We start from the raw sequence: 26,480 nt of genomic DNA, 5'->3' as shown, positions 1-26,480 counted from the left end.
TTGGTTTAAGAAGAAAACAGCAGCCTACTTTTAGGAACTTCTATTCTCTCCATATTTGATAATTGAACGTATTGTTTGATTTTCTTACTAATTTATAAATAGAACCAAAATGAGGTGTGTTACCCGACTATCACTGTGGGAACAGATACCCTGTTGCTAAAAAAGTCACATTGTTCTTCAGTGTCGGATAAGCGGAGGTCTAAGCCAGAAGCTTTGAAAAGACAGCCAAAGCGACACCCTAAATATTTTCCCTGGCATTGGTGAATGCTGTTCCCGTTGCTTCAGGAGGATACTCTCGACCCTTCTATTATGAAATAACCTAATCAATCATTTGTCAGAGCCTACTTTCACAGCTGTGGCTGCACATATGTTAGAGACTCAGAGGAGAATTTATCTCGCTGTCATGTAGAGGAAGGAGCAAAGTCATCTCTGTTGCTCCATGCAATCAAGATGTCTAAGTTAAGGAAGGCAGAATAATGAATAAATGTCAGCAGCGCAGAATGGTAAGAAAGGTTTAGAATACAAAGTATGCTTTCTGGACCAATCCCATCAATACTGCACCGATCGCTCATGTGTTCCATTAGGACGGCCAACCAACATCCCATATTCTTCTCTGTGAGTCTGTTATGCTATCAGCTGATGGCAGTTTTCATATTAATGTTCTCCTTACCCTGCTCTTTGCTTTGGGCAAAGCATGCCTGTGCTTTCCAGGCATTTCATTTTTTTTGTACTAAATGCTTTTTTTGGTACTATACTAAGGACTTTACGTACATTTCCACACTTAATTTTCACCAGCTTTAGGAGATGGGTTTTACTAATGTCCACATTTTACACATGAGGAAACGGAGGCCAAGGGAGACTAAATGACCTGCCCACGTCTGTCTGACTCCAGATCCACAGCTCTAGCAGTAGCTGCCACTGCCTCTATTTTCTGAGATAACCTGACTCCTGAACCCCATCTTCTGGCAACATTCTTAAAATATGACACCTTCCTAGATTCAAAATCATATTCTCCATCAGAGTACCACAGAGCACAGTGGAAATATTCACTCCCCTGATCAGATACCACACTGTGTGTCCGAATCTGAGTGACAATTTTGGATAACTTGCACCCACAGGTAGGGACTATAATGCTGTTAAGGTCTCTGGTAAAAGGGTCCTCCTTATGAGACTATAGGGCAATCTTGCATCACTGAAATGCCAGTGTACAGTCAGGCCTTCGGGAACAGGGGAATGACCAGTTAGCTACTCTTTCCCCATCTTAGATGCCACCTAGTTCCTTCTGTCCTCTGTGAGTCAGCCTCGTTCTCTCTTAGCTTCTATCCTCTCATTGCTTCAAGTTGTCTGTGGATTCCTGTGACATTGTCTGGTGCCAGTTATGCATGAACTTGTGTCTGGGGTTGTGGGGAACACTACTGCCTGACTGGGACATTCAGTGTCATATAATTCAAATTCCCCGGCGGGAGGAAGTGCCTAATTGGCCCAGTTCAGTTCAGTTATTCTCCTGAACAGTCAGCTGTGGCCAGAGAAATGGAATCGCCTAATACAAACATGGCTGCCAGGTACTTCCTCCCCAGCATCCTCAGGAGGGGCAGAGAGAGGAGGTTGATTATTACAGAAGCAGGAAGGGGGGGGGGGGGTAAAGATTGACTTTTATTTTTCCTAAAAATTCTTAAATTGTTTATTTAAAAATTATGGAAACTCAAAGTCTTAACAATGAGATGGATAATTATATTATAAAACTCCGTTATAAGTACCCATCAGCAATTTCCATTATTTGGTCATCCATTTTCAACGGTCAACTCCAGTTATCCTGGTAGTGTTTTAAAATCAACATAAGACACCATTCCCTTAAGTTAGTAGAAATTTTAGTACCTTTATCCAACGAGTGAAGAGAAAAAAAAAAAATAATGAAAGAACCATTATGACACCCAATAAAATATAAATGATTTCTCAATATAAGGGCATTGATTCTTATGTAATTCCCTCCTAGATTTTTTTATTCAAGTAAATTACTGTCTACTCTATGGAAAAATAGAGAATAAAACCAGTCAAATCCCTTGCCTGATATTTCTCAAGTATTCTGTATGCTCCTCGGGAAAGGAGACCTACAAGATCAAGGTGCCAGACCACAGTAGCATGTCAAGTCAACTGGAGCCCAAGACAGAAATAAAAATACGTGCCCGTATATATATGTTGTTATGTATTGTTAATTTTGTCTAGAACATTGAAGTCATTTTTAAAATATTGGAAAGTTTAAAAAGTAGGTGCATTAAAACCAACATTACGTTTCAATATTTTATTTACACAAACAGAATTTATTATAATCTTACTTCCTCTTAATTGAAAATTGTCTTCTTTGTGATCATTGTTAGTCGAGGGGAAATTGTCTAACACAGCTATTCTCTCCACTGAGAATGAGTTCAGGAAAAAGAAGATTTGGGAAATTTTACTGATGGGTTTGCTTTCATTAAAAAATCCAGGATACAATTGTTTCCTTTTTCCTTGGTCTTCAGTGTGACTTGTCATGCTATTTAAATTTTTGGCATTTGGTTCTGTAGGGATTTTGGGGGGGACATTGATTTTGATTTTTTTTTTCTAAGACTGCATGAAAATAATGTTTGTCTCAATTACTGAATTTTTTTTAATTTTTTTTAATGTTTGTTTATTTTTGAGACAGAGAGAGACAGAGCATGAACAGGGGAGGGGCAGAGAGAGAGGGAGACACAGAATCTGAAACGGGCTCCAGGCTCTGAGCTGTCAGCACAGAGCCCGACGCGGGGCTCGAACTCACAGACCGTGAGATCATGACCTGAGCTGAAGTCGGACGCTTAACCGACTGAGCCACCCAGGCGCCCCTGAATTTTTTTTTTTTTAATTTTGAGAGAGAGAGAGTGCATGCGCAGGGGAGGGGCAGAAAGAGAGAGAGAGAGAAAGACAGAATCCCAAGCAGGCTCCATGCTCAGTGTGGAGACTGACGCAGGGCTCGATCTCACAGTTTGTGAAATCATGACCTGAGTTGAAATCAAGAGCCAGACACTGAACTGACTGAGCCACCCAGGTTCCCCCAGGTACTGAATTTTTGTCACTCCTTTCAATTTTGCACCCAAGATAAGGGTCTCCTCATGTCCCCTGAGGCCTGGAGTTGCCGGACTATGCTTCCTTCCCCGGTGCCCCAGTTTTATACCAAGCTTCTGGATCTACAGAGTCAGCAAACTGACGGCCCACGGCCTTGTAACTATAGATATGTTTGGCTGGCCTGCCACGGGGTTTATTTTATTTCTAATTTGGCCGCCTTTAGGGGGAACATGCCTTCTCCATCCTACTGTGGTTCTCACTATTCCCTCTTAATCTAACGCCTGACCTGATCTACCCATTCTGGGTACATTCCTGGCCCTGGGTAGGCACTTGAGTCGGCAAGGCCTACGCACAACCAATACACCTTTTCTGCTGCTGAAACTCATCCTTCCTGAGCCGCCTCATTCCTTAGTTCCTCAAGGAGTCCAGCCTCGAGTTAGTGATCTCTTTCATCCACAACTTCACCTTAGCATTCTGGGTTGAATTCATGCGGACCCAGAGGTTCAACGCTGCTCTCTCTTGGAATATTGAGTACCTTGGGGTTTAAGCGCTGCCCCTTTCCTTTGTAGAAACCAGGCAGCAGCAAACTGGTGTCTCTAGCTCCTCTCTCCCTCCCAGCTCAACAGTTGGAGAAAGTGAAAAGGAACTTATACCCACAAAAGTTGGGGACTGTGGGCCTACAGCCAAGCACCTTAACCTTACATGTCTTGGAAGATGGAGACACAAAACAACTATGGTGATTTTCTGCAGTCATCTGTCTGTCTGCCACGAAATTCAGCAGGAAAACAAATTCTCTTGTTTTTTATGTTAATGTTTCCTACTCCAAGTAGTCTGGATTGACTTTTCAATCCTCTTCCCTTTTCAGGCTCTTGCCCCCCACTCTTACCACATTTTCCTCAGAGAAACACGTAGCATGTGGTTTTCTCTCCTGCTGTGTCTAAGAGGGCATCTCATCAACGAGGAGACCAGGGTCACGCAAAAAACTAGTCTAAGATGTAATTTACATCTTTACGGCAAGCTATTTCAAAGCTTTTGTGTGAGTAACCTATAGACTTGATTTTTTTTTTTTTTTTAGTTTCATCCATAACAATTTAAATGTGGTATGACTCACCAAGATGCATTCCATCTGTTACACACACGCGCATTAGGACTCAAAATTGTGAGCCTATCAGGAGGTAGGGAGAGAAACTCGCAAAGTGAAAGAGTTCTGCACACAAGCTCTTGAGAGAACAAATGAATGGATAGAGACCATTCCTAGACACCATGCCACACAAACAAACTGATCGTATTACCCATGACAACTGTGGTTTTAGAGACAATCTGCTTTAGCATTTGACATGTTTCAAGTCCGAAAGGATACATACGGTAAGCCAATCCAGGGAGAGATACAGTCATTAGCTTTTCCTCTTTAATTTTGAAGGGGAAAGAACTCCTTTGAGCAGATAACTCAAATCCTTTGGCATGATTTATATTATTTAACAGAATTTTCACTGAGCATAAATAAAACTAAAGAGACCCATGTTACATGGAAAGCTCTTCAGTGGAATTCCATTCTTATGAGAAATTCCATGGACACCGTACTCACCCAAGATAGCTTTGTATTGAATTGCATTCAGAATTCTAGCAAAATCCTTACATTTTAAATTATCATTATTGTAGTTTCATAATATTATAGTTTTACTTCATAATAGTGTAATTTTACTTTATTATAAAAATGTAATAATAACATGCATACATCACTACGAGACTATTTTAAATTCTGGGTAACTTGGAGATTTCTGTCAGTTAATTCTAGAGATTTTAAAACTGTATACAGTAAAGGGGGCATCTGGGTGGCTCAGTTGGTTGAGCGTCCAACTTCGGCTCAGGTCATGATCTTGTAGTTCGTAAGTTCAAGCCCCACATCAGGCCCGCTGTTGTCGGCACAGAGCCCGCTTCAGATCCTCTGTCCCCTCTCTCTGCCCCTCCCTGACTTGCGCTCCCTCAAAAATAAACAAAACATTAAAAAAAAAACTGTAGAGACTGTAAAAAAGTATCACTTTCAAAACAAGCGTGTTTAAACAACAACATCAGCAATCATATTAAATAAAAATAGGATAAGGAAACCTGTCTTTTTATCCAGGGTTGGAATTTCTTAACTTGTTAGATTAATCGAACAAGTTGAGAAATCAGATTGTTAGATTATGGTTATCCACAATCCCCAAAGTTTATGCAGAATTTTATGTAGGCATGAATTTGTACACTTTTCTTAAGAGAAGAGTCAATAGTCTTCATCACATTTTTTAAGCTATCTGTGACTAAGAGAAACCTTTTTACGTATTTGTTTTAGAAGTATTTGTTTAAAAGGCTGAAGAAAAAAATTAATTATGACTTTTTATGAGAGGAACAGTTGTATGGCACCAACTGTTAGGAAAATGCTGGCTGGCCAAGAACACCAAATAGTACCACCTAAACTTTTCCCAGGCAAGATTTCTAAGTTTATACAGTTTTCTTTAATTCATTTCCTCACCCTGGTATTAATGTCCTGCAATACTTCTGGCTATCTGTCTTACAACTGGCACCACACCAAACACTCAAAAACAAAAACAAAACAAAAAAACCTCTATTCTGAAGGGGGAAAGGAAGAATTAAGAAAAAAAAAATTCTTTTTTGCTTCAAAGTTTCATTTACTCATGATGAGGCTGATGTTTATCATCACAGTTGACATGTGTGGGTAGACATGACGATGGTCAGAAGAGATAGCTAGAAAGCCTGTAATGGGCCATCCGCTCTCTTCCTTTGACAGACAGCCCCTCCACCATGGTTTTTAGCCTCTTGGGTTATATAGCCTTGGAGGCATTAAAACTTATTTTTCTCCAGTTTCTTTCTCCTTTACCTAAGACTTAAAACCAACAGTGGCTCTAACCAACTAAGGTACCTTCTAACCATCATCAGGTGCTGGTTTTTGACTTCACTTCATTTTCACAAACAGGTGTCTCCATTTGCACAGTTAGGATATTTTAAAGTTCAATTCTTTTAGTGTTTTATAGTGAAATCAAAATATCCTTCCCACTTAATTGTTTTTAGTTCCATCGTTCTTTAGATCTGTAAGTCAGAAAAAAATGGGGTAACCTGTTTTTTGGGGGGGGATTATTTCCAGGGGGGAGGCTGTCGGGGGAAATCTGCTATAAGATTTTTCTATTGAAGCGAAAGGAATTCTGCTGGCCAATAGACGACCTGATATTATTTTGCTGTCACAGGGACACAATACAAAACTTCTGAGGGAAAAATTCCATGATGCCAAGCCTCTCAAGCCCCCACCCAAAATTACAATGCAGTGCTACGTGAAAAGTGGTCTTATTTCCAAAAACACTTACTGGATTTATTTTCCTCACTTTTTCATGCTTGCTCTGTACTGAATGCCAGTAACTAATCCTTTGAATATATTTCTTAAAAGGGCTTGCAAATACAGCTGATGATTAAGCTGAATACAGCCTTCTCTGCCACATTGCAAAAAGAGATGTTCTTATTAACTGAATAATTTATATCTCTTGTTATGTTTCCCTCATACTCAGCCTGGAAACCAGAACTTAGCTGCCCATGTGCCAGAGGTAAATGCTTCACAGGCTCACAGGCAAAGCACACCAGAAGCCTCTTCACGCTTTTCCTTCCGTGGTGCTTTTGAACTGAACCACTTCTTACCTGACGGCGACCCCAGCCCAGCCTCACCGACTCTGTCACCACCTGCTGATCTGGGGCCTTCACACCTGCATAGACCCCCCCCCCCGAGCCTTTCACGCTGCTTTTTGCAAACCCCTTCCCCTCGCTCCTGTCCTCCCTGCCCACAGTCACACCGCAGACTCTCTCACTTACAGACTTGTCCTGCTCCTCCGGTGAGTTCTCCCCAACCGTCCCGCATGCGCTCAGAAAGCTGACTCTGACATCCCTGACCGTTCTGCTTAACTGACTGAGCCACCCAGGTGCCCCCGACGTCCCTGACCATTCTGAAACACCTTCCCGACCGTGGGTCAGAGGTCATCTGTGACAGATTGCAGCACCAGGCGGCCATGTGGGACCTTATTCTTCCTTCCTTTGCCTCCGCCACTTTTTAAACAGATCTCCACGGGCCAGACACAAGGACTGATTGATTTCTCGTCTGGCATCTCACTTTGCTGCCAAGCGTTTTTATTCACGTAGGTGTAAATTATACCTAAACCGATTCCACACAGTCTGTCCAGAAAATCCTCTATAGTCATCCTCATAAGCCTACTTTCAGCTGAAAAAGTCAACTGTCTTCTAATTCATTAAAAAAAAAAAAATTTGATGTTTATTTATTTCTGAGAGAGACAGAGCATGAGTGGAGCAGGGCGTGGGGGAGTGTAAGGTTGGGGAGGCAGAGAGGGAGACGCAGAATCCGAAGCAGGCTCCAGGCTCCGAGCTGTCAGCACAGAGCCCGACGCGGGGCTCAAACTCAAAAACAGAGAGATCATGACCCGAGCCAAAGTCAGACGCTTAACCCACTGAGCCACCCGGGCGCCCCATTCTGATTCATTTCAGAGTCATTTATATTTACACTGTGTTGCTCTAGCTAATGAGTTGTACAGTGATTTGCTTTGATAAGTAGTTATCTCAAAAAAAGAATAAATTATCTCAGAAATTTAGATAAGTCTACATATATTATGATGATCAAGTTATAGCAAAAGTCTTCACATTTTTCCACAATTTTAACCCAATCTTAAATCCTGGTAGATAACAGTTTACCTCTGAGATTCATATGAATTTGTCCTGTGTGAATAGTTCATATACCCTTGTTTCTCACATACATAATTGCTGACCGCATAATGCTAATTCTTGCTTCTCTTTCGCTAATCGCTAATCTTTTGAACCTATCTGTCTTAAAGGGGCGAATGATGTAACTACTCCTAGTCTACACTGCAGAAATTTAGCCCTCTGATCTTTTGGAATTGTTTTTCCTGAGCCATTCTGGGTTAGACATTTATGAATTCACTTATTGTTTTATATACCAATAATTCATCATTCATTTAGAGCAATATATAAATACTCCCCATACAGGGGCGCCTGGGTGGCGCAGTCGGTTGGGCGTCCGACTTCAGCCAGGTCACGATCTCGCGGCCCGTGAGTTCGAGCCCCGCGTCAGGCTCTGGGCTGATGGCTCAGAGCCTGGAGCCTGTTTCTGATTCTGTGTCTCCCTCTCTCTCTGCCCCTCCCCCGTTCATGCTCTGTCTCTCTCTGTCCCAAAAATAAATAAATGTTGAAAAAAAAATTAAAAAAAAAAATACTCCCCATACAAATGCTATCATTTAAATATGTCTATATGGCAAGAGTCCCTAGCAAATGATTTATGAATAACTAAATGCTTTCAGATTTTAAGGCACGGATTTTCTTTTTTTTTTTTTTAAGTTTATTTATTTTGAGAGAGAGAGAGCATGAGGGTACGAGCAGGGGTGGGGCAGAGAGAGAGGGAGAGAGAGAATCACAAGCAGGCTCTGCACTGCCAGCATATAACCCGACATAGGGCTCAAACCCACGAACTGTGGGATCACGACCTGAGCTGAAACCAAGAGTCAGACACTTAACGGACTGAGCCACCCAGGCGCTCCTAACGCACACATTTGCCATCACATATAATGCATAGACAATGGCTTCAGTTTGAAAGGTATCTAACTTTAGGCAAACAAAAAAAGTGGAGAATTTTTTTCTAAAATTGATTTTATGATGAAGTTTGAAATAAGCACCACTGTAAACAAAATTTTAGTTGTGCTACGTAATTTTTATGTCATGTCAACGTCACAAACCTGAAAATTTCATGCATGGAGAAATATTGTAAGTCACATGCTTTTCAAGACATCGCAATTATAGAAGACAAAAGACTTTTTAGTATCTTTCTTAAATACTTAACAATACTTCAAATGGGGTTTAGTATTCATTCAATGGTTGGGTATAAAACTTTGCCATGAAAGGTTCCCATTAGTGACTGGCTACAGAAAAAACAAAACAAAACAAAACAAAAACCCCTCACTTTGCAGGGCTAACACCCTACCTGCCAGTACAGCCAGAAGCTCAGTGGTCCTGGGATTCTCCCTGTTCTTCTATGTTTTCAATAGTTCTCCATTTTAAAACGTCAAGGAATAGTAGGGCCTTTAACCAAAAACACAGAACAGTAATAGCATATAAAATTATGTACTAACCAATTCAATTTGCTATACTTAAGACTCCTTAGGAGCCTGAAAGGCCTACATACATATAGTCTTACAGGCACGATCAGAGCTAACTAGAACTGAGCTTAGTTTCAAGTTGCAGTTCAAATTGCACATAGGTCGTCCATGAGATGATTTTCCTAATAAGTATTACACTATAACAATAAAGTATTTTCTAAAATTCTAACGGTATTATTTCATTAGTAAAATCCTGGTCTGTTTAACATGATGAAAGATGAAGTCTATTTGCAATATTTATTTTCTTAACCCATAATCAATATTATTGAAACTATCAAAATAGGATTCAAGCCAACTTTTCTAAGTTTAGTAACACAGTAACATGATGGTTTTTCATAAGAATCCTGCTTTTAACACTCATTGTAACACATTATAGCAATAGTACCATCATTATATTTACAAAGAACAACCAAACCAATTTGGGCAAGGTGGCAAAAATATCCTCAGGTAATTTATCAAACTTGTAGACAGGCTCTGAGGCATTTGGGTGGGCCAGTGCCTCGGATCATTTGAATGTCCAGTGCTGTTCAGATATAAGACCTATAAGATCTGGTGGTTTGTGACAGGAGAGTGGTTTCTGTAATAGCTCAGAGAAGCACTTAATCAGTAAGCACAATCACTGTGATGGAATATTTATTGACCCCAGGGCAGATGTGGTATGGCTATAAAAATATGAAATTAAATTAACTCTTGGCCATTTTCAAAACATGAGCTTTAAAATGACAAATCAAGGACATATGTAAGTAATTGACTACCTACATTTCAGGCCTGTATTGTAGAAGTTTAATTTGTTTTAGGATCAGTAGAAAAGTAGAAAAGGTTCGCAAATGATGGTTCTTTATCTGTGTTTGTGTGTATTCAGCTGTAAAGTATTTTAACCAAATGCTCTTACTAATGTTTCGTCTCATTTGCATGCATTATGTAATCTCCCCCGTGCCCAGGCTGGGCGCTGTGTTGCGGATAGAGAGGCATCCTTAATAGTGGTGAGCTCAGCCTCTGTGAACTAAGTTGATCCAATTCAATTAGAATATGTATCCATTGAATATCTACTATGTTATTAGCACAGGTCGAACGTTATAAAAAAACATAAAAGCAGCACATATATGACTATCTCCAACAAGTATCTTAAGATCTCGCTGGGGATATAATATCCTCAGATATAAATCAATCAAAACAATAAATTCTCAAGAAACCAAAAAGAGACCCATAAAGTACTAAATGAGATTGCAATAGGGAGAAGCCAGTGGTTTATCATGCCTTTCTGATGCTTTGCCAGAAAAGACTGATTCTTTTAGAATAGGATAGACTGCTTCATGATACGTAAATCCAAACGGTTGTGTTCCTTATATTCCTCACTTTGCCTGGATGTCTCAACTCTCTTCTCAGAGCCAGATAACAGTGAATGGAAACTCAGGAGGTGCTGTGAGCCCAATGAGTTACTATCAAAGGCCGTTCTCCCCTTCAGCTTACTCTCTCCCAGGCTCGCTCAACTCAAGCATTATCATGCAGCATGGCCGGTCACTTGGTAAGTCTTTTGCAGTCATGATTTTCATGACAATTTCATATAACAAGTACAAACCACATGAGAAAAACACCAGAGTAATTTTTCCAAAGAGGTGGGATATTCCACACTCCGGTATTTAATGAACCTATGCTAGGGGAGGAGTTAAGAGCAGAGGAGTCACTGGAGAAAATAGGCATCCAGCTATCCCAAGACAATGACTACATCTATATCTGAGCCTGGAAACAGCTATTAAGTGTTTGCGGTTTGAAGTAGAGAGAAGGTGGACAGTCAGGCAGGGGAGTTCTCCCCACCGGAACATTCATGTGGCGCATTTCCATGGATGGCAAATACCATCCATGTTCAAAACAGCTCGTTCTTTTGTGGAAAAGCTTTCACTGTAGAAAATTCTCTTGGCATATATACAGAATTGCTTCACAGTTAAAACAGTCTAACGGGGGGACAGCTGCCTCACAAAAACAGTAAATAGTAAACCATCGCCTCACAAAGTAGCAAAACGCTCTTTGAACGGAGACCAGAAGACCATTGGCCTGGGACAGGAGTTCCTTTAAAGAATGATCCCTGAAGTTGCTATAGAGAGAGTTCTTAATCCTTTGAGGATTAGGAATTAGATGAAAGAGAGAGCTCTCCTCCAGAAAAAGAAAAATGCACATTTGAACATTCATACACACTTTCAAGCGTATCATTTCACGGGCCCTGTGATTTTTTTTTTTTTTTGAAGCCTCCTGGATAAGAACTTGTACTGTATGATCACAAACACTTTTATGTGGCAAATATAGTAGGACTGTTTAGAAAACAACGTAAGTATTTCTTAGTTTTTAACAATGTAAAAAAGCAAAACCCCAAAATACTAAAAACCAAACCAAATCAAGCCGTCGTCCGAATTCAAGCTGAGAAAGGTCCCAGGATGTGGAGGGACCGGAAGGCTTCCCTCGGGACAGCCGGGAGGAAGGCAGAGGAAAGAGGGCGGGCAGCACACCTCTCAGAAAGGCTGAGACTGATCCCTCCGGCCACCGCCAAACAGCAACAGAACACAGGCCTTCCACTCTCCTTTCTTCCTTGAACAGCAGGCAGGACCTCTTCTCCCCCAGCACCGTTTGTTCGTTGAAAGACATGATGCCATCCAGGCTTACCCGGGAACGTTCAGCGTGTGCGTTATGGAACTCAGCTTCTGTGGTCAGCAGAGCCTCTGGAACACTCACATGGAGCCCTGAGACTCACCAAAGAAAAGTCTAAATATACTTGTGCCTTCTCTAATGGTGCTCGTGGGGATCACCTGTGAATGTTATAATGCTGTCCTTTTAGAGTATAAGAAAGTAGGACGTCCTTGTGCCCGGACACTGCTCTGAAACAATCAGTCCGTGGTGCAGTATTGTAACGGGAGTCCTTTATATCGAGACTTTTAAAAAACGTTTATTAATTTACTTTGTGAGAGAGAGAAAGAGAGAGGGAGGGAGGGAGCATGTGTGTGCGTAAGGGGGGAGGGGCAGAGAGAGAGAGAATCCCAGTTAGCACAGAGTCCAACGTGGGGCTCAATGCCATGAACCATGAGATCATGATCAGAGCTGAAATCAAGAGTCAGACACTTAACTGACTGAGCCACCCAGGCCCCCCATACCTAGATTTTTTATATAGCTATGCATCATCACACTCCTTTAGTAAAACTACAAATTATTCTAGCCATAATGTTTTCTCAAATAATTATCATCAAAGGTCTGACTCTTTTTCCTCATTACCTGTCTTGATACACACAATTTTGTCCGTCCCACCCCAAGAAACAAAATACATAAATACTTGAATGTAGACAGTCTTTCTTCAACGTTTATTTATTTTTGGGACAGAGAGAGACAGAGCATGAGGAGGGGCAGAGAGAGAGGGAGACACAGAATCGGAAACAGGCTCCAGGCTCTGAGCCATCAGCCCAGAGCCTGACGCGGGCTCGAACTCACAGACCGCGAGATTGTGACCTGGCTGAAGTCGGACGCTTAACCGACTGCGCCACCCAGGCGCCCCAGTCTTTCTTATTAGAACATACTGATGGGTGGATTTACATATAAGCCATACTACAAGGAAAGAAATGTCCCTTGTCCCACTGGAACAAATTCCAATCAGCCAGTGCTGAGATAGGTTCTGAGAATATACAAATCTATCCTGCTTCGAGAAACTTTATATTAAGCTGAGGACAAAAGACTACAAAAATGAGAGTTAGTGGACCTATAAAAGAAATATACAATAAAAGGCTAACTTATATAAGCTATAAACTCATTGACTCTAACGAACCATATGTGAAGACAGAGTTCATACTCTTTGCTTAGGCTGGGACTTTGCACATAGGAGGTGCTCAAAAATTATTTATTGTTTAATAGAAATACCACCGTCATGGTTCCTGACTCAAACACGTTTCGGAACTAAATGGGAAATCAGAGTCAAATATCACATTTGGAATTGCTTGGGAAAGATACCGCTTCCTTCCTAGCCTTATTCATTCTCCATCAGAAATGTATCTAAAATGCTTTTCTGTTGCAAACTAAACTAAATATAGCCATAATAATAGCAATAGCAGTTATTAGTGTTACAATAGGTTTTAGCTTACAGGAGTCCTATCTGTAGTTATCCTTACAATGATGAGTTAAATCTTTTAAAATCTTACTTATGAAATCTTATATAAATTTGTTACAAAAATACAGTCATATATGGGGCACCTTGCTGGCTCAGTCGGTTGAGACCAGCTCTTGGTTTTGGCTCAGGTCATGATCCCAGGGTCATGGGATCAAGCCTCCCATCAGGTCTCCCTCTGCCCCTCCCCCACTTGTGTGCACATGTGTGCGCTCTCTCTCAAAAAAAAAAATTAAGATTCTCTCTCCCTCCCTCTGTTCCTCTCCCCTGCTTGCACTCTCTCTCTCTCAAGTAAAAAATAAACAAATAAAAAAATACTATCATATGTTTTGCGATAGATAGATTACATATATATTCACACATATATGCATATATATGTCATCAAGTAATGGTACACCTTTCTGGGGTGCCTGGGTGGCTCAGTCGGTGGGGAGTCCGACTTTGGCTCAGGTCATGAACTTGCTTTCGTGGGTTCAAGCCCCACGTCGGGCTCTGCGCGGACAGCTCAGAGCCTGGAGACTGCTTCGGAGTCTGTGTCTTCCTCTCTGTCTGCTCCTCCCCTGCTCGTGCTCTGTCTCTGTCTCTCTCTCTCTCTCAAAAAGAAAGATTTTTTTAAAATTAAAATAAATAAATAAATAAATAAATAAATAAACAAACAAACATTAAAGAGAGAGAGAGAGAGAGAGAGAGACCTTCCTTTCTGAGTACCAGATCAGACAAACTACGGCAAAGAATCATTCCTGCTCACCAAAATTTTGAAATTTATTGCAAAACAGCAGGAAGTCGTATTATCCATTGTACAAAATGAATGGTAATCCTGTTGATCTTCATAAATATCTGTGAACCAAGAGTGAGTGGAATGTATCGGACGTATGTGTCCTCTCTGTTTCTTATGAAAGTATACTAAAAGTTACTAACGATGGCATGAAGCCAGGAACACGATAAATCTCATCTCGTTTATATGCTCGGGGCAATTTTTATACTCAAGGGGCAAGTCGTGGGTTTTATGCTTCAAAGTAACAGCCAAGATATCTGGCCATCATGTCTACTTAAATAAAAATCAGCACTAATAATTTGAAATCATCCATTTAACCCATGAGCCTTCACCCCATCTAAGTATGTGTTTGGATGTGGGGATTTCTTAATGTGATTTTTGTTTTCACTTTATTTATATGAAATTGCTGCTGTAGACTCAACAGTCCTATCTTCTGCTCTAAGAGGACATTCCGGTGCTTTCAAATAACAGTAGTCAGCAACTTCATAAAGATAATGTCTCGGTCTGCCTCCTCGTCTATAAAACGGAGCCCCCCCACGGGGCACCAGGGTGGCTCAGTTGGTTACGTGTCCAACTCTTCACTTCAGCTCAGGTCATGATCTCACAGTTCCTGAATTCCAGCCCCGAGTCAGGCTCTGCACCGACAGTGCGAAGCCTGCTTGAGATTCTCTCTCTCCCTCTCTCTCTGCCTCTCCCCTGCTGGTGTTCTAAAATCTCTCTCTCTCTCTCTCTCAAAATAAATAAATATTTAAAAAGTAGTAACAAAATAAAAAGTAATTAATTAATTAAATGGACGGTGAGGTGAGCTAATAGATGTAAAGTACTGTCTTAACACAGTGGCTACACGGCCACACGGTCCTTCAACAAATGTCACCCTCCCCCTCCCCCTTCTTCAGACAACGGCAGGATCTTGTTGTTACTGTTCTGTTGGGTATATACCTACATGCTAACAATGAGTGGCTCGAATGCAAGGTAAATGGGTCAAAAGAGAGAGCGATGGAAATAGATTCTACATTACAGTTGGCATAAATATACAAGAGGCGCCGTCAACTTATGAGTCCTTGCGCATCAAATACATGATATGTCACCAAATTTTCTCGGCAGATTCCACAGAGACCTATCCCCAGCACGCGCAGTCTCTGGATGGCACCATGGGCAGCTCCATACCACTGTACAGATCCTCAGAGGAGGAGAAGAGAGTGACGGTCATCAAAGCCCCCCACTACCCGGGGATCGGGCCCGTGGATGAATCCGGAATCCCCACCGCAATTAGAACGGTAGGAAATGCCAGCGTGGTGGCTGCAGGGCTATGCCCAGGCTCTACAAAGGCCGGATTGTCAACGGCTTTGTGCATTCCTATGGTCTTATATAACGAGGATTGCCCTCTATGCCATTTGAGTTCTCGTGAATATTATGTCGTATGTGGCAGAGAAAGAGGAAAAGAACTGTGGATTGAAGCTAATCACAGAATCTGTGTTTGCATCTTAATTGAAAATCACGAAGATTGTGAGTTTTGTTGAACAATAAAGGTATATTTTGTTTTGTTTCACCTCTTCCAGGGAGCGTTAGGGCAATAGAGAGAAAGGAGAAGGAACGAGACAAGGTGAATGCTTTGACTGCTTTGCAAATAAACCAGGGATTTGTTTCTTGAAATGGATGTGTGTTAACATCAGGAGATTGGGAGCCGTGAATTGGCAGCTGGGCGGTGAGATGATTGCAGCAAAGGGAGTTAATGTCATGGAAAGAAAAAAAAAACTGTGAAGAAAAATACACATTTTAGTGTCCCTCTTCAGCTGTGCCTGCTGTGAGCCCTCAGGGATATTAAGTGAAAGTGTTTGGATTTTTTTTTTTTTTTTTTTTTTTTTGGCTTTAAACTCTGCCAAAGCATTGCTCAGTGTGTCAGGGCAGCCCCTTCTGGCAAAGCTCAGCAGCAGCAAAGGCAGCTACTGAGAGCCCGGGCAGGCAGCTGCTCACTGACCAGTCTACTCGCAGAGAAGGTTTGTGCTAGCCGGCAGAAGGAAGACTCTGGAAGCCAGGATGAGGGCCGCAGCACGTCTGCAGGTGAACTGGGGGGCTTTGCAAGGAGAGGGCTCAGGCTGCATACTCCTGCCTACCTGGCAGGGGTGTTGCCAAGAGCTGCTTCCCTGGAATGCAAACCCTGGGGGCGGGGTGTGGGGAGGGGGTGCAAAGACAATAGTGGATAGAGGAAACGAATGGGAAAGAGATCAGGAAAAAAAAAAAAAACAGTGGTAAGATTGCATTTCTCATAGATGGGGATTGCGCGTTCTGGGAGAAGAGTTAAAAAATGGATTATTCCAAGCATCTGTATCAGAATTGCAAGCCAGAAAGTCAACCTGCACAGCAGTTGATGGGGTTGTAGACGCACTCGATTCTGGGAACACTGAATGTGACTAATTATCAAGTCCTAACAATCTAGGTTGGAACTGATGATTGTCATATTTAAGTCACAGAAAAAGTTCAGGGATTGTGACTAACGGTCTTAAGACAACTGCATGTTTCCGGTGATGGTGTTTTGTCATTTGTTTCCCTTTGAAGGTTTCTGACTCAAAATGGTTTAACTGGAATCTTTTTTCCAAATAACGTAGGGATGCAGTGTCAGACAGGTATGGTGTCATTGGTTTTGCTTAATCGACCCTCGAGTCATAGTATATTCACAAATTAGGATATTCCTGACTCTAACTTGTTGTAGATTCTGTCTGAAAGGATTGTGTCTGAGACCTCTGGGTGTGTTTTTAACATGATAAATGATATATAAGAAACAACATGAAAAGCTGGACCAGTTTTTTTTATCCATCCGACATAATTTTCTTAAGCAGCAAAGACTTGCTTCTTAGTTTCCCAAAGGAAAAATAACAGACATTGTCAAAGGTTAGTGAAAATCAAGTAATATTACAATTCTAGTGGTCCTCCTACTTGCAAATCAAAAGCATGTTTAGATATGCATATGCAAATACATATACTAAACATTCAGTGCTGGTTCCCCTTCTGTAAAATAGGAAATAAAATGTAAGCAACCCAGAAGTTCCCTATAAGGAACCGTAATTTTTAGGCACAGCTGTGTTCTTATTTAGACTTTTAAAATTGTACGCACAAGGTACAGGTCTGTGAAGACTCTTACTTGCGTTCCCTGTTTTTCAGCCTCGCCAAGCACATCCCCAAGTATAGCTGTGTTTATAAATGTTGAGTCAGGCCGTCTCTGAGCCACAGCAGGCCAAGAATCTCCAAGGTTGTTTTTCTTTCTCATCCGTGTAGAGAGTAATGATTATCAGACTCAAATTGCTTTACATGGACTTTCTGCTCAGCGTATCCACCAAAGGCAGTACTGTCTCAGTGTATCATGTTGTAGCCTCATTTTAGACAACCAGCCTATACCAAGGACACAGAATTTTGTAAGCTAGAAACTCTAGAAAGCCAAAAGTCAACAAATGTACCTTTGAGTTATTTGAATGAAGGCTCCCCAGTCTGCCCTCTCTCATGTGACCTGGGACGTCTGGGTTAGCCTTTTACTGCCATTCTTAACAACAACAAAAATCGCTGGGGTTCAGATCCCAGGAGGCTGTCTAATTAAAGCCAGCTAGTTAAGTGAAATACAAGACTCTTTTTTTTTCCAGTTCAAATATAACACCGTTCGAGCATTTTCAAAGCTGGAAAGGGGCAAAAATAGAATAGAATCACTGTATACTCGTACGTAGAAAATATGTGTCTTTTCCCTTTTTGGAGATCTCTGCGTGATAAATCAACATCGAGTTTTGATACTTTGTAAACTGTAGAAAAGTAAAATCCAGGTGAATTCTGCCAAGATTATAGAAAACAAGTGAATCGTGAATTGCTAATAGTTACTGCCCATACAAAGTAACCTTGAAGGACACATACAAAAGCAAACTTCCTTAAACTTGAGTAGACTTCTATTTACTTAATCTCAGTATTAGACATAACATGTCCATGATGCCATTTATAAAAGAAACTTCAAATGCCCAGAGTGCTTCTTTTAGAAAGGGACAAAGAGTTTTAGTGTTGCCCTATACGAGTTTCATACTCCTCTTTGCCAACCACTGGGCATTTCCTGGCATCTCTGTGCTCACCATATAAAGCTAACAGATGGCAAAACTAAGCTCCTGCCTGATATGTGCCCTCCAGCAAGTGAAGAAAAAAAAAATCCTGTCTGTCAAGATACACTGCCATATACAGGGATATAACTCACTTATTTAGGCTTCCTTGTTGCTATTGGTTGTGTCCAGGTATGGCTGGGAAACATGTTTGCACCGACTTACATCTTATTTTCTATTGCTGAAGACATAAAGGAAACAGAGCTTAACAAAAGAGAAACTGATCTTTTATGAAAGTGTCCCTTAAAGATACGTGTTCAGCCACTTTATTTAAATCAGCCAATAAAGGGGCACCTGGGTGGCGCAGTCGGTTAAGCGGCCGACTTCAGCCAGGTCACGATCTCGCGGTCCGGGAGTTCGAGCCCCGCGTCGGGCTCTGGGCTGATGGCTCAGAGCCTGGAGCCTGTTTCCGATTCTGTGCCTCCCTCTCTCTCTGCCCCTCCCCCGTTCATGCTCTGTCTCTCTCGGTCCCAAAAATAAAATAAAACGTTGGAAAAAAATAAAAATTAAAAAAAAAATAAATCAGCCAATAATAACTAAACTCCTGATTCATCACTGCACCCCTCACACCAGCTCCCATCATTTGAAAATAAGGTCAATTAACAATCTCCTCAAAGCTTTTCCAATGTAGAAAGAGCCTACAATGAATGAAGAGGTGACTCAGAACAAAGTCAAGTAGCTCTTAATATTAATCTATATTTGTTGTGATTATCAGAACCATGTATGCTCAGAGACCAAAATAAATTTAGATGCGGCACAAAACCCTCAATTTCCAGATGAAAAATGCAATTACCACATTTCTGAGGGGGAAAAAAATAGGATATAAAATCTAAACGAACGCTCAGGCTTTTAAAAAGTACAAGAATATTTGTGTGGCAGTCCTAACAGAATATTTTATATCAAGAGAACGGTCTTGGAAAATCTGGTGTATTTATCACTATATACAGAATGATTGGGTTTCTTGCTGGAGTATTTCTGGAAACGTTGAGATAAAGATCTTGCCAAGCAAAATCTTTAATTATGATTATAAAAGTGTAGGCCTACTTTCACAGGTATGTAATCAGGTAGAATTCCATCCAATGACCTGGGTTCTTTCATTATTTTATTCTATAAATATGTTATGTTCCCTACTGACTGTTACTATTTATTGAGCATTTCTGACATTCTAGGCATGGTTTTAGGTCTTATATACATGGTTTCATTCCATTTCCATCACAATCCTATGACGTAGATATAATTATTTCATCTTAGGAAGGACAAGCTGAGGTTCTAAAAGCTTACCTAAATGATCCAAATTCATACTGCTAGGAAGTATGAAACAATAATTTCATACTTATATTTCAATTTCAAACAATAAAGGAAGCAAGACTTGAGTCTAGGTTGAGGCGACGTTAATTTCTTCTTTCCACTACAACCCAGTTTCTATCGTGTCCAAATCCAGGCATGTGGAAAGAGCTTCTACTCTCAAGGAATTTAGAATTTAGCAAAGCAAATGCTGCACACATTTATTTATCATGTTAAAAAAAGTTTTAAACAATGTCTACATTTTTTTAGATTTACTGCAGGACCCTTGACTGTACTACCCTCGGGGTTTTATTAACTTAACCTAGTAAATATCGTATTTTTATTTCTCTAAGTCTAAGCTGATCAGAATACAGTAAAAAATATTCCCTAGTTAATTCTAAAAATAATGTTTTCAACAGAACCCTCATGAAAATGTTTTTAAGGATAATGCTAATTAGCACCAAAAGGAGTTCAACAAACTATTACAACACTACAACTTTTATTCAGCGCATTTTATGTAAATATGTTTGTACAAATATCAACTATCTAATGCTGGGCGCAAGTGCGATTTGGCCACAGCATATAATGTCCCAATTCAGCCTAAATTCAGCCTAAAGGGGTAACATATTTACAAACCCCATGCATAATTAGGTAAGTTACTAGTATTGTCATCACGAAATAGGTTTTTGTTCTTTTTTGTAATCACAGACAGAAACCTGCTATTAGAAAAGATAAAAATGAAGAAAGAACAACGTGGAGGGGCAAGCAGTGTTGACTCAGAACCGGTTTTGTAACTACTGAACATTCTCTCTTACAGACAGTTGACAGACCGAAGGACTGGTACAAGACGATGTTCAAGCAGATCCACATGGTACACAAGCCGGGTATGTGTGTGTTGTTCTGTTCTCTGATCGGATCCTCCAGGCCAAAGGGTATACATGTATCCTCCTGTCGAGTTCCGGTTCACACAAAACGTTAAGACCCTAGCAACTCCATGGCGGTCCCTCTTTCAACATTCCTCCTTGTTTTCCTTCTACCGTCCAAGTCACAGACACCTGAGCTGCTGCCTCACCCCTGAGCTGCCAAGAAGCCTCTTACTAGGTGACCCTGGAGGGGTGCCAGGTGCTCTGGTCCCTTCCTCCCTCCCCAGCCACAGTCTGGCGTGGTGTGGGGTGTGGCGCTGCCATTGTTCCTCTGTCCGCCCATGCCAGCTGCTGATTGAGAGAGAGAGAGAAAGCAGAGGTAGGTCTCCCTAGCTTGACAAAAGAGCTCGAAAGCACTTCCGGAGGAAAGTCATGATTCAGAAGAGAAGGCTGGCCCAGGAAGTGAGGAAAAAGCCCTGGCCCTGCATGCGGGGGAGAGGGCACCCCAGCAAATATGTTACGGACCAGCGAGGTCAAACCGCAGCAGCTCGGGAACAAAGCAGTATTAGAAAATTGGAAAAATGGTGTTATGCACCAGGCAAGAGACCCTGGTTTTCTACCAAATTGTTTTGGTTCCTCTGAAGTTCTACTGTCTTGTTACGATATGGTGACCGAACGTGTATTACCATGATATTTATGTTTCATTTTCTAGATGATGACACAGACATGTATAATACTCCTTATACATATAATGCAGGTAGGACGGGGTTCCTTGCTCGCAATGAATACTGTATGCTGGGAATCACTTCCCACTCACTGTGTTACCACTGTTTGAGCGCATGTTTTCAGTGTAGACAATTAAGAGGATGCTCTTCTTTTTTCTTTTCTCAAAGCATGCATAACAAAAGGATCGATCTTTTCCCATGGAAATGAGAACTAATACTGTTTTGTCTCCTTCATTCTCACACTGTCCGTTTATTTGCAGCTTCAGGAATGTTTAACCAAAGTATGAAGGACGGCTTGAAAGAACACACTGTAACTGGGGTACAAAATAAGATAAAGATCTCTTTTTATCAGCAGAGAGAGTGATCACAATTGCGTAAGATCTTTCAGATACACTTCACAAAAAAAACGAGTCAAGCAAAAGTATTTTGTGACTTTGTCCATGCTTTTGCTCCCAAAATGCAACCATTCATTGAAGGATTTTTAAAAATCCCACTCTGCTGGGGCCACTTTTCTGACTCAGAGCTGCCAACAGTCATAATGGCATGACTTCAACTCTGGGCGTTTCTACTTGTATTTGAGGGCGTTGGTATCTTATGAAATGGTTGCAGGGCTGGAGTGAGGGATCCCTACAAAATGCTTCCCTTTCCCCTAAGCGTCACATTAGGGGATCCTATATAGGGCCTCCTGTCACCACTCAGCCCCAGGCTAGTGACTGTTGAACGGTTTCCTTTCTTGAGAGCAGGCTCTGAGGCTCAGGCTGTTGTTCACCTGCACCCTTGTAAGGGGTCCCCTGGCCAGCCTGGCCTCAGGCCTGCGTAAGCTGCCTGGAGGCCAACACTCAGGCCCTTTAACTGTCAGGGACTCTGCTAGGAGTCTCCAAAGACAAACAGAGAAGAAAAAACAGGCAGAACGAGCTTAGCAAGCTGCAAGACCTCTGGTATTTAGGTCCTCACTCTTCCAGGTGACAGCAGGAAGCCCAGTAAAATCTTTCCCTCAACTTGTATCCCAAGCCACAGGTACTCCAAACTCACCTCCTGTGTTTAGCTTGTTCTAAAACAAAATTCAGCCAAGTAAATTTTAAAGATAGTATTGGATTTGTTCCACGATTCACGAATGCGGCCGCATCCAACCTAGCCGATAGAAAGGAGCCCTGAGGAGCTGTACAAAATGAAAGACTTTTATAGGCAGAAGGGAGCCAAACAAGGAAGTTACACTAGGCAAAAAAAAAAAAAAAAAAAAAAAAAAAAAAGAGAGAGATTATTGCAAGGTTCCTTTTGCTTTAAGGGGAGGGCAGGGGTCTGTGAGTGAGATGACCTCACCCCTGCTGGTCAGGCGATGCCTGATGGTCTGGTTTAAGAGGCCATTTCTGCTCAAAACTGTAATTAAGTCTCCACTGGGTGACCGGGGTGCCTAGCATAAGTGACTCCATTTTGGGCCTCTTATGTTTTTAACAAGCTGTACAGTTGACGTCTGACCGTGGAACCCAAGCAAAACAGTACGTGTGTAGACACTGTCTTTCCATTTGTCATGGCAAGTTGTACGGACCCTCAGGAGAAGCAGATGAGTGAAAATTGACTTAACTCACAAGTCTGAGGTGGCAGGAAATTCAGAATTTTTATTACTATCTTTACTATTGAAATTCTGTAGCCATTAGTAATTAATAAATTGAAGAGTAATAGTTACATAAAACCTTGCAGAGCCCTTTTCAGATAGTTTTGCCGTTTAATTGGTAGACAAAGCAACTGTAACTAGCCTCTTCCCTCTCTACAAACCCCGAGTCCCACTGTGCTATGTCTTGCCTCTTTTTTTTTTCCTGAGCCATCTCTGCTTCCCTCTTCCCCGACCCACGCAAGCCAGTTCTCCAGGGCTCATCCTAGTGCCATCTGGTCCATAATATCTTCTCTGACCAATCCACCATCCTCTAAAATGTGTCATTCCTCATATGTATTTTCCTCATCTGGCCTTTGTCAGATTACCAATTATTTGCAATCACAGTTCTTTTTGTGTCCTTAAGCCTTGCACAGCACATATACAACTTGCTCAATATTGTGTTTGATTGGGGCACCTGGGTGGCTCAGTCCCTCGAGCATCTTGACTCCTGATTTTGGCTCAGGTCATGATTCCAGGGTCGTGGGATCAAGTCCTGTGTCAAGCCTCACGTTGGGCTCCAGGCTGAGCAGCGTGCAGCCTGCTTAGGATTCTCTTTCTCCCTCTTCCTCTGCCCCTCTCCCCACTCATGCATGCTCTGTAAAAAAAAAAATAAGCTAAAATAAAAAATTGAAAAACTATATTTTGCGTGATTGCAATTAACATGTCAATTATCATAGGTAAATCAGAGCTTTTAAAGTAATAGGAGATATTTGGAAACAGTTCTATGAACTATTTTTAATCTTCCCCTGAAACCTTAACTATGTTATTTGTTTATATTATCCAGGAGAAAATTTGCTGAGTATCTGTAGATTTATACCTAATACCAGTCTGAATCATTACTAATTTAAAAATGACTGTCGAAGATTTACTGCAATCAATGATTGTGTACAGAACCTATCGCTAATAAATTAATATATTAATAATGATTAATAGATTAATAATATTGATAAATCGATTAAGAACATACCGCCTGATGCATGCGTGATGAATATGCTTGCCGATAAAAACTTGGGTAAAATCATTGGATGTTTTGTGGGGTATAAACAATTTAATACACTTTTAAAATGTTTTTCTGCTTCTGTTTGTTTTATTGTGCTGTGTTTCATGATAGGCCTGTACAACTCACCCTACAGCGCTCAGTCACATCCTGCTGCAAAGACCCAGACCTACAGACCCCTCTCCAAAAGCCACTCCGACAACGGCACTGATGTCTTTAAGGATGCCTCCTCCCCCATCCCTCCCCCGCACGTTCCTCCTCCAGTTCCACCACTTCGACCAAGAGATCGATCTTCAACAGAAAAGTAAGGCATTGTCCCCAGAAGTGGCCTCTGTTTACTTTAGGATACAAGTAAGCCCGGATGGCACTCAGTAGAAGAGTCAGTGCTTACCTTAGCAAGATACTGCGCGTATAACCTTATTAGTCAACATATATGCCACGTTGACCTCCCCTGTTGGGATTGTGACAAACACTTCCACAATCTTTTTTTTTTTTTAATGTCTATTTATTTTTGAGAGAGAGAGACAGACAGAGTGCAAGCAGAGGAGGGGCAGAGAGAGGGGGAGACGCAGAACCCGAAGCAGGCCCCAGGCTCTGAGCTGTCAGCACAGAGCCGGATGCGGGGCTCCAACTCACAAGGGGTGAGATCATGACCTGAGCCACAGTCAGATGCTTAACTGACTGAGCCACCCAGGAGCCCCAAACGTTTTCACAGTCTTGGCTCATAATATCATAATCACATGAGCACAATCTCAGGGTGCCTGGTCATGATGTTGTGGTTCATGAGTTCGAGCCCCACATCAGGCTCTGTGCTGACAGCTCAGAGCCTGGAGCCTGCTTCGGATTCTGTGTCTCCCTCTCTCTCTCTGCCCCGCCCCTGCTCGCACTCTGTCTCTTTCTCTCTCAAAAATAAAATAAACATTAAAAAATTGAAACAAAAAAACATGTGCACAATCTCTACTTTTTGATCAATAAATGCATATCAGAAGATAAATAAATAGAAATAACGGACATGTACTTCCTTTGGCATAGCATGTCAGAGATTATGCTGTTTTCATTTTCCTCAGATTCAAAATGTTAGGTCTGTTCATGACTTAAAATTTCCCCTCTCATACAAAAAAGCCTCTCTTTGAAAGCAGGCAAAATTATTCATAAATAATAAATAGGGCATTAGTTAGTAAGTGTCTATCTGTGACTCATTTATACCAGCTTTTCAAGATGATTCTAATTTTCATTTCCCCACTGAAATGTTTTTCTAGAAACTATTTACACGAAAATAAAAATTTATAAACACACTGTTACTGTGCATTTTTTTTAATTAGGATTATGACTAATAATCCTACTTATAGGTAACCTTTATCGAGAGCTCACGATAAGCCAAGCACTATGCTAAGTGCTTTTCCTGGATTATATCATGTAATTCTGAGAATGACTCAATGAGGTTTGTTCTACTTTAAACCCATTTTAGAGAGAAATCAACTGTTTTAGAAAATGAAATTATTCAGCTCATATAGCCAGTATGTCCCAACTCAGCTCTGATTAAAGCCATAGCTCATGAGATACAGCAATTAATGAAAATAGAAGAATTATTTAGCATTGGTACTAATTTTTAAGCATCCACCTATCATAAACATCCCATAAATATTATATTCAACATGCCATTGTACCATTAAGAGTAACTGGTGATCAAACTGGGTATGAGATATGAAAATAGATACACATCATGTAGGAAGAGATCCTCACTTTAAAATTTTTTTTTCAACGTTTATTTATTTTTGGGACAGAGAGAGACAGAGCATGAACGGGGGAGGGGCAGAGAGAGAGGGAGACACAGAATCAGAAACTGGCTCCAGGCTCTGAGCCATCAGCCCAGAGCCTGACGTGGGGCTCGAACTCCCGGACCGCGAGATCATGACCTGGCTGAAGTCGGACGCTTAACCGACTGCGCCACCCAGGCGCCCCGAGATCCTCACTTTAATACCAATCTCCTCGTGATAAACTCTAGGTTTGTAAGTGTGATGTCTTAAATTTGAGACATAATTGTCTAGACACAAAATCGTATCTCTGCCACTTAAAGAGAACCAAAATTAACTCAAATTTAAATGTATTACATGTCCTATGTTTAGTGGAAATAAATCTCTCATTAAAAAATATGATAATCTCTTAAAAATTTCTAGATGTCTTTCACATACATTGCCTCATGTGATGCTCAAAATACATCTGTTGAATATCAGTCATCAGTTACTGGTAAGCCAGGACTTGTCCCCAATTGTCCTGTCTCTTAAAGCATTTCTATTTCCAATGTGCTTCGGAGTGAGAATTTAATCTCATTCCATGGGTCAGAATTGGTCCCATCTATAGTCAGAAAATTCTTCTCGCAGAAAAAAGATCCTCACAAAGGAAGCCTTCTATAGCCCTGGCTACCTAGAAAAGCTTTACTTTCAAAGTCCCTCGTTGACCGCCTTTTGAAGGATATTAGTTCAGGAAAAAGAGCTGCTTCCAAGGTCTCTTATGCAATAGGATGGCTGTCTCACTCTGGTTTTCCAAGGGTAGGACCAAAGGAGGCTCTGCCCTACCACACAGCTTGCTTCTCTGGCTGGCGATCCAAGGGACACTTTTGTCCTTTT

At 41.3% G+C, this 26,480-nt stretch overlaps 1 protein-coding gene across 50 annotated transcripts in view; it reads left to right on the top strand.

Moving 5' to 3' along the window:
- The window catches only part of SORBS2 (sorbin and SH3 domain containing 2), a 355,465-nt gene that overhangs the window by 270,673 nt on the left and 58,312 nt on the right, over nucleotides 1–26,480 (top strand). For 22 of the 50 annotated variants that reach the window (XM_043559211.1, XM_043559095.1, XM_043559112.1 and 19 more), the window contains 5 exons: nucleotides 10,680–10,818; nucleotides 15,311–15,483; nucleotides 20,435–20,501; nucleotides 21,193–21,237; nucleotides 23,968–24,157. In XM_043559211.1, the coding sequence (XP_043415146.1) occupies nucleotides 10,680–10,818; nucleotides 15,311–15,483; nucleotides 20,435–20,501; nucleotides 21,193–21,237; nucleotides 23,968–24,157 (614 nt within the window). Of the gene's footprint in view, nucleotides 1–6,632; nucleotides 6,669–10,679; nucleotides 10,819–15,310; nucleotides 15,484–16,116; nucleotides 16,268–20,434; nucleotides 20,502–21,192; nucleotides 21,238–23,967; nucleotides 24,158–26,480 lie in introns of those variants that run through there. The other 28 variants (XM_043558993.1, XM_043558986.1, XM_043559034.1 and 25 more) reach the window with 6 other exon arrangements.

Source organism: Prionailurus bengalensis, chromosome B1, assembly GCF_016509475.1.
Source record: "Prionailurus bengalensis isolate Pbe53 chromosome B1, Fcat_Pben_1.1_paternal_pri, whole genome shotgun sequence".
NCBI lineage: Eukaryota > Metazoa > Chordata > Mammalia > Carnivora > Felidae > Prionailurus > Prionailurus bengalensis.
This window is presented reverse-complemented; position numbering and strand designations above follow the sequence as displayed.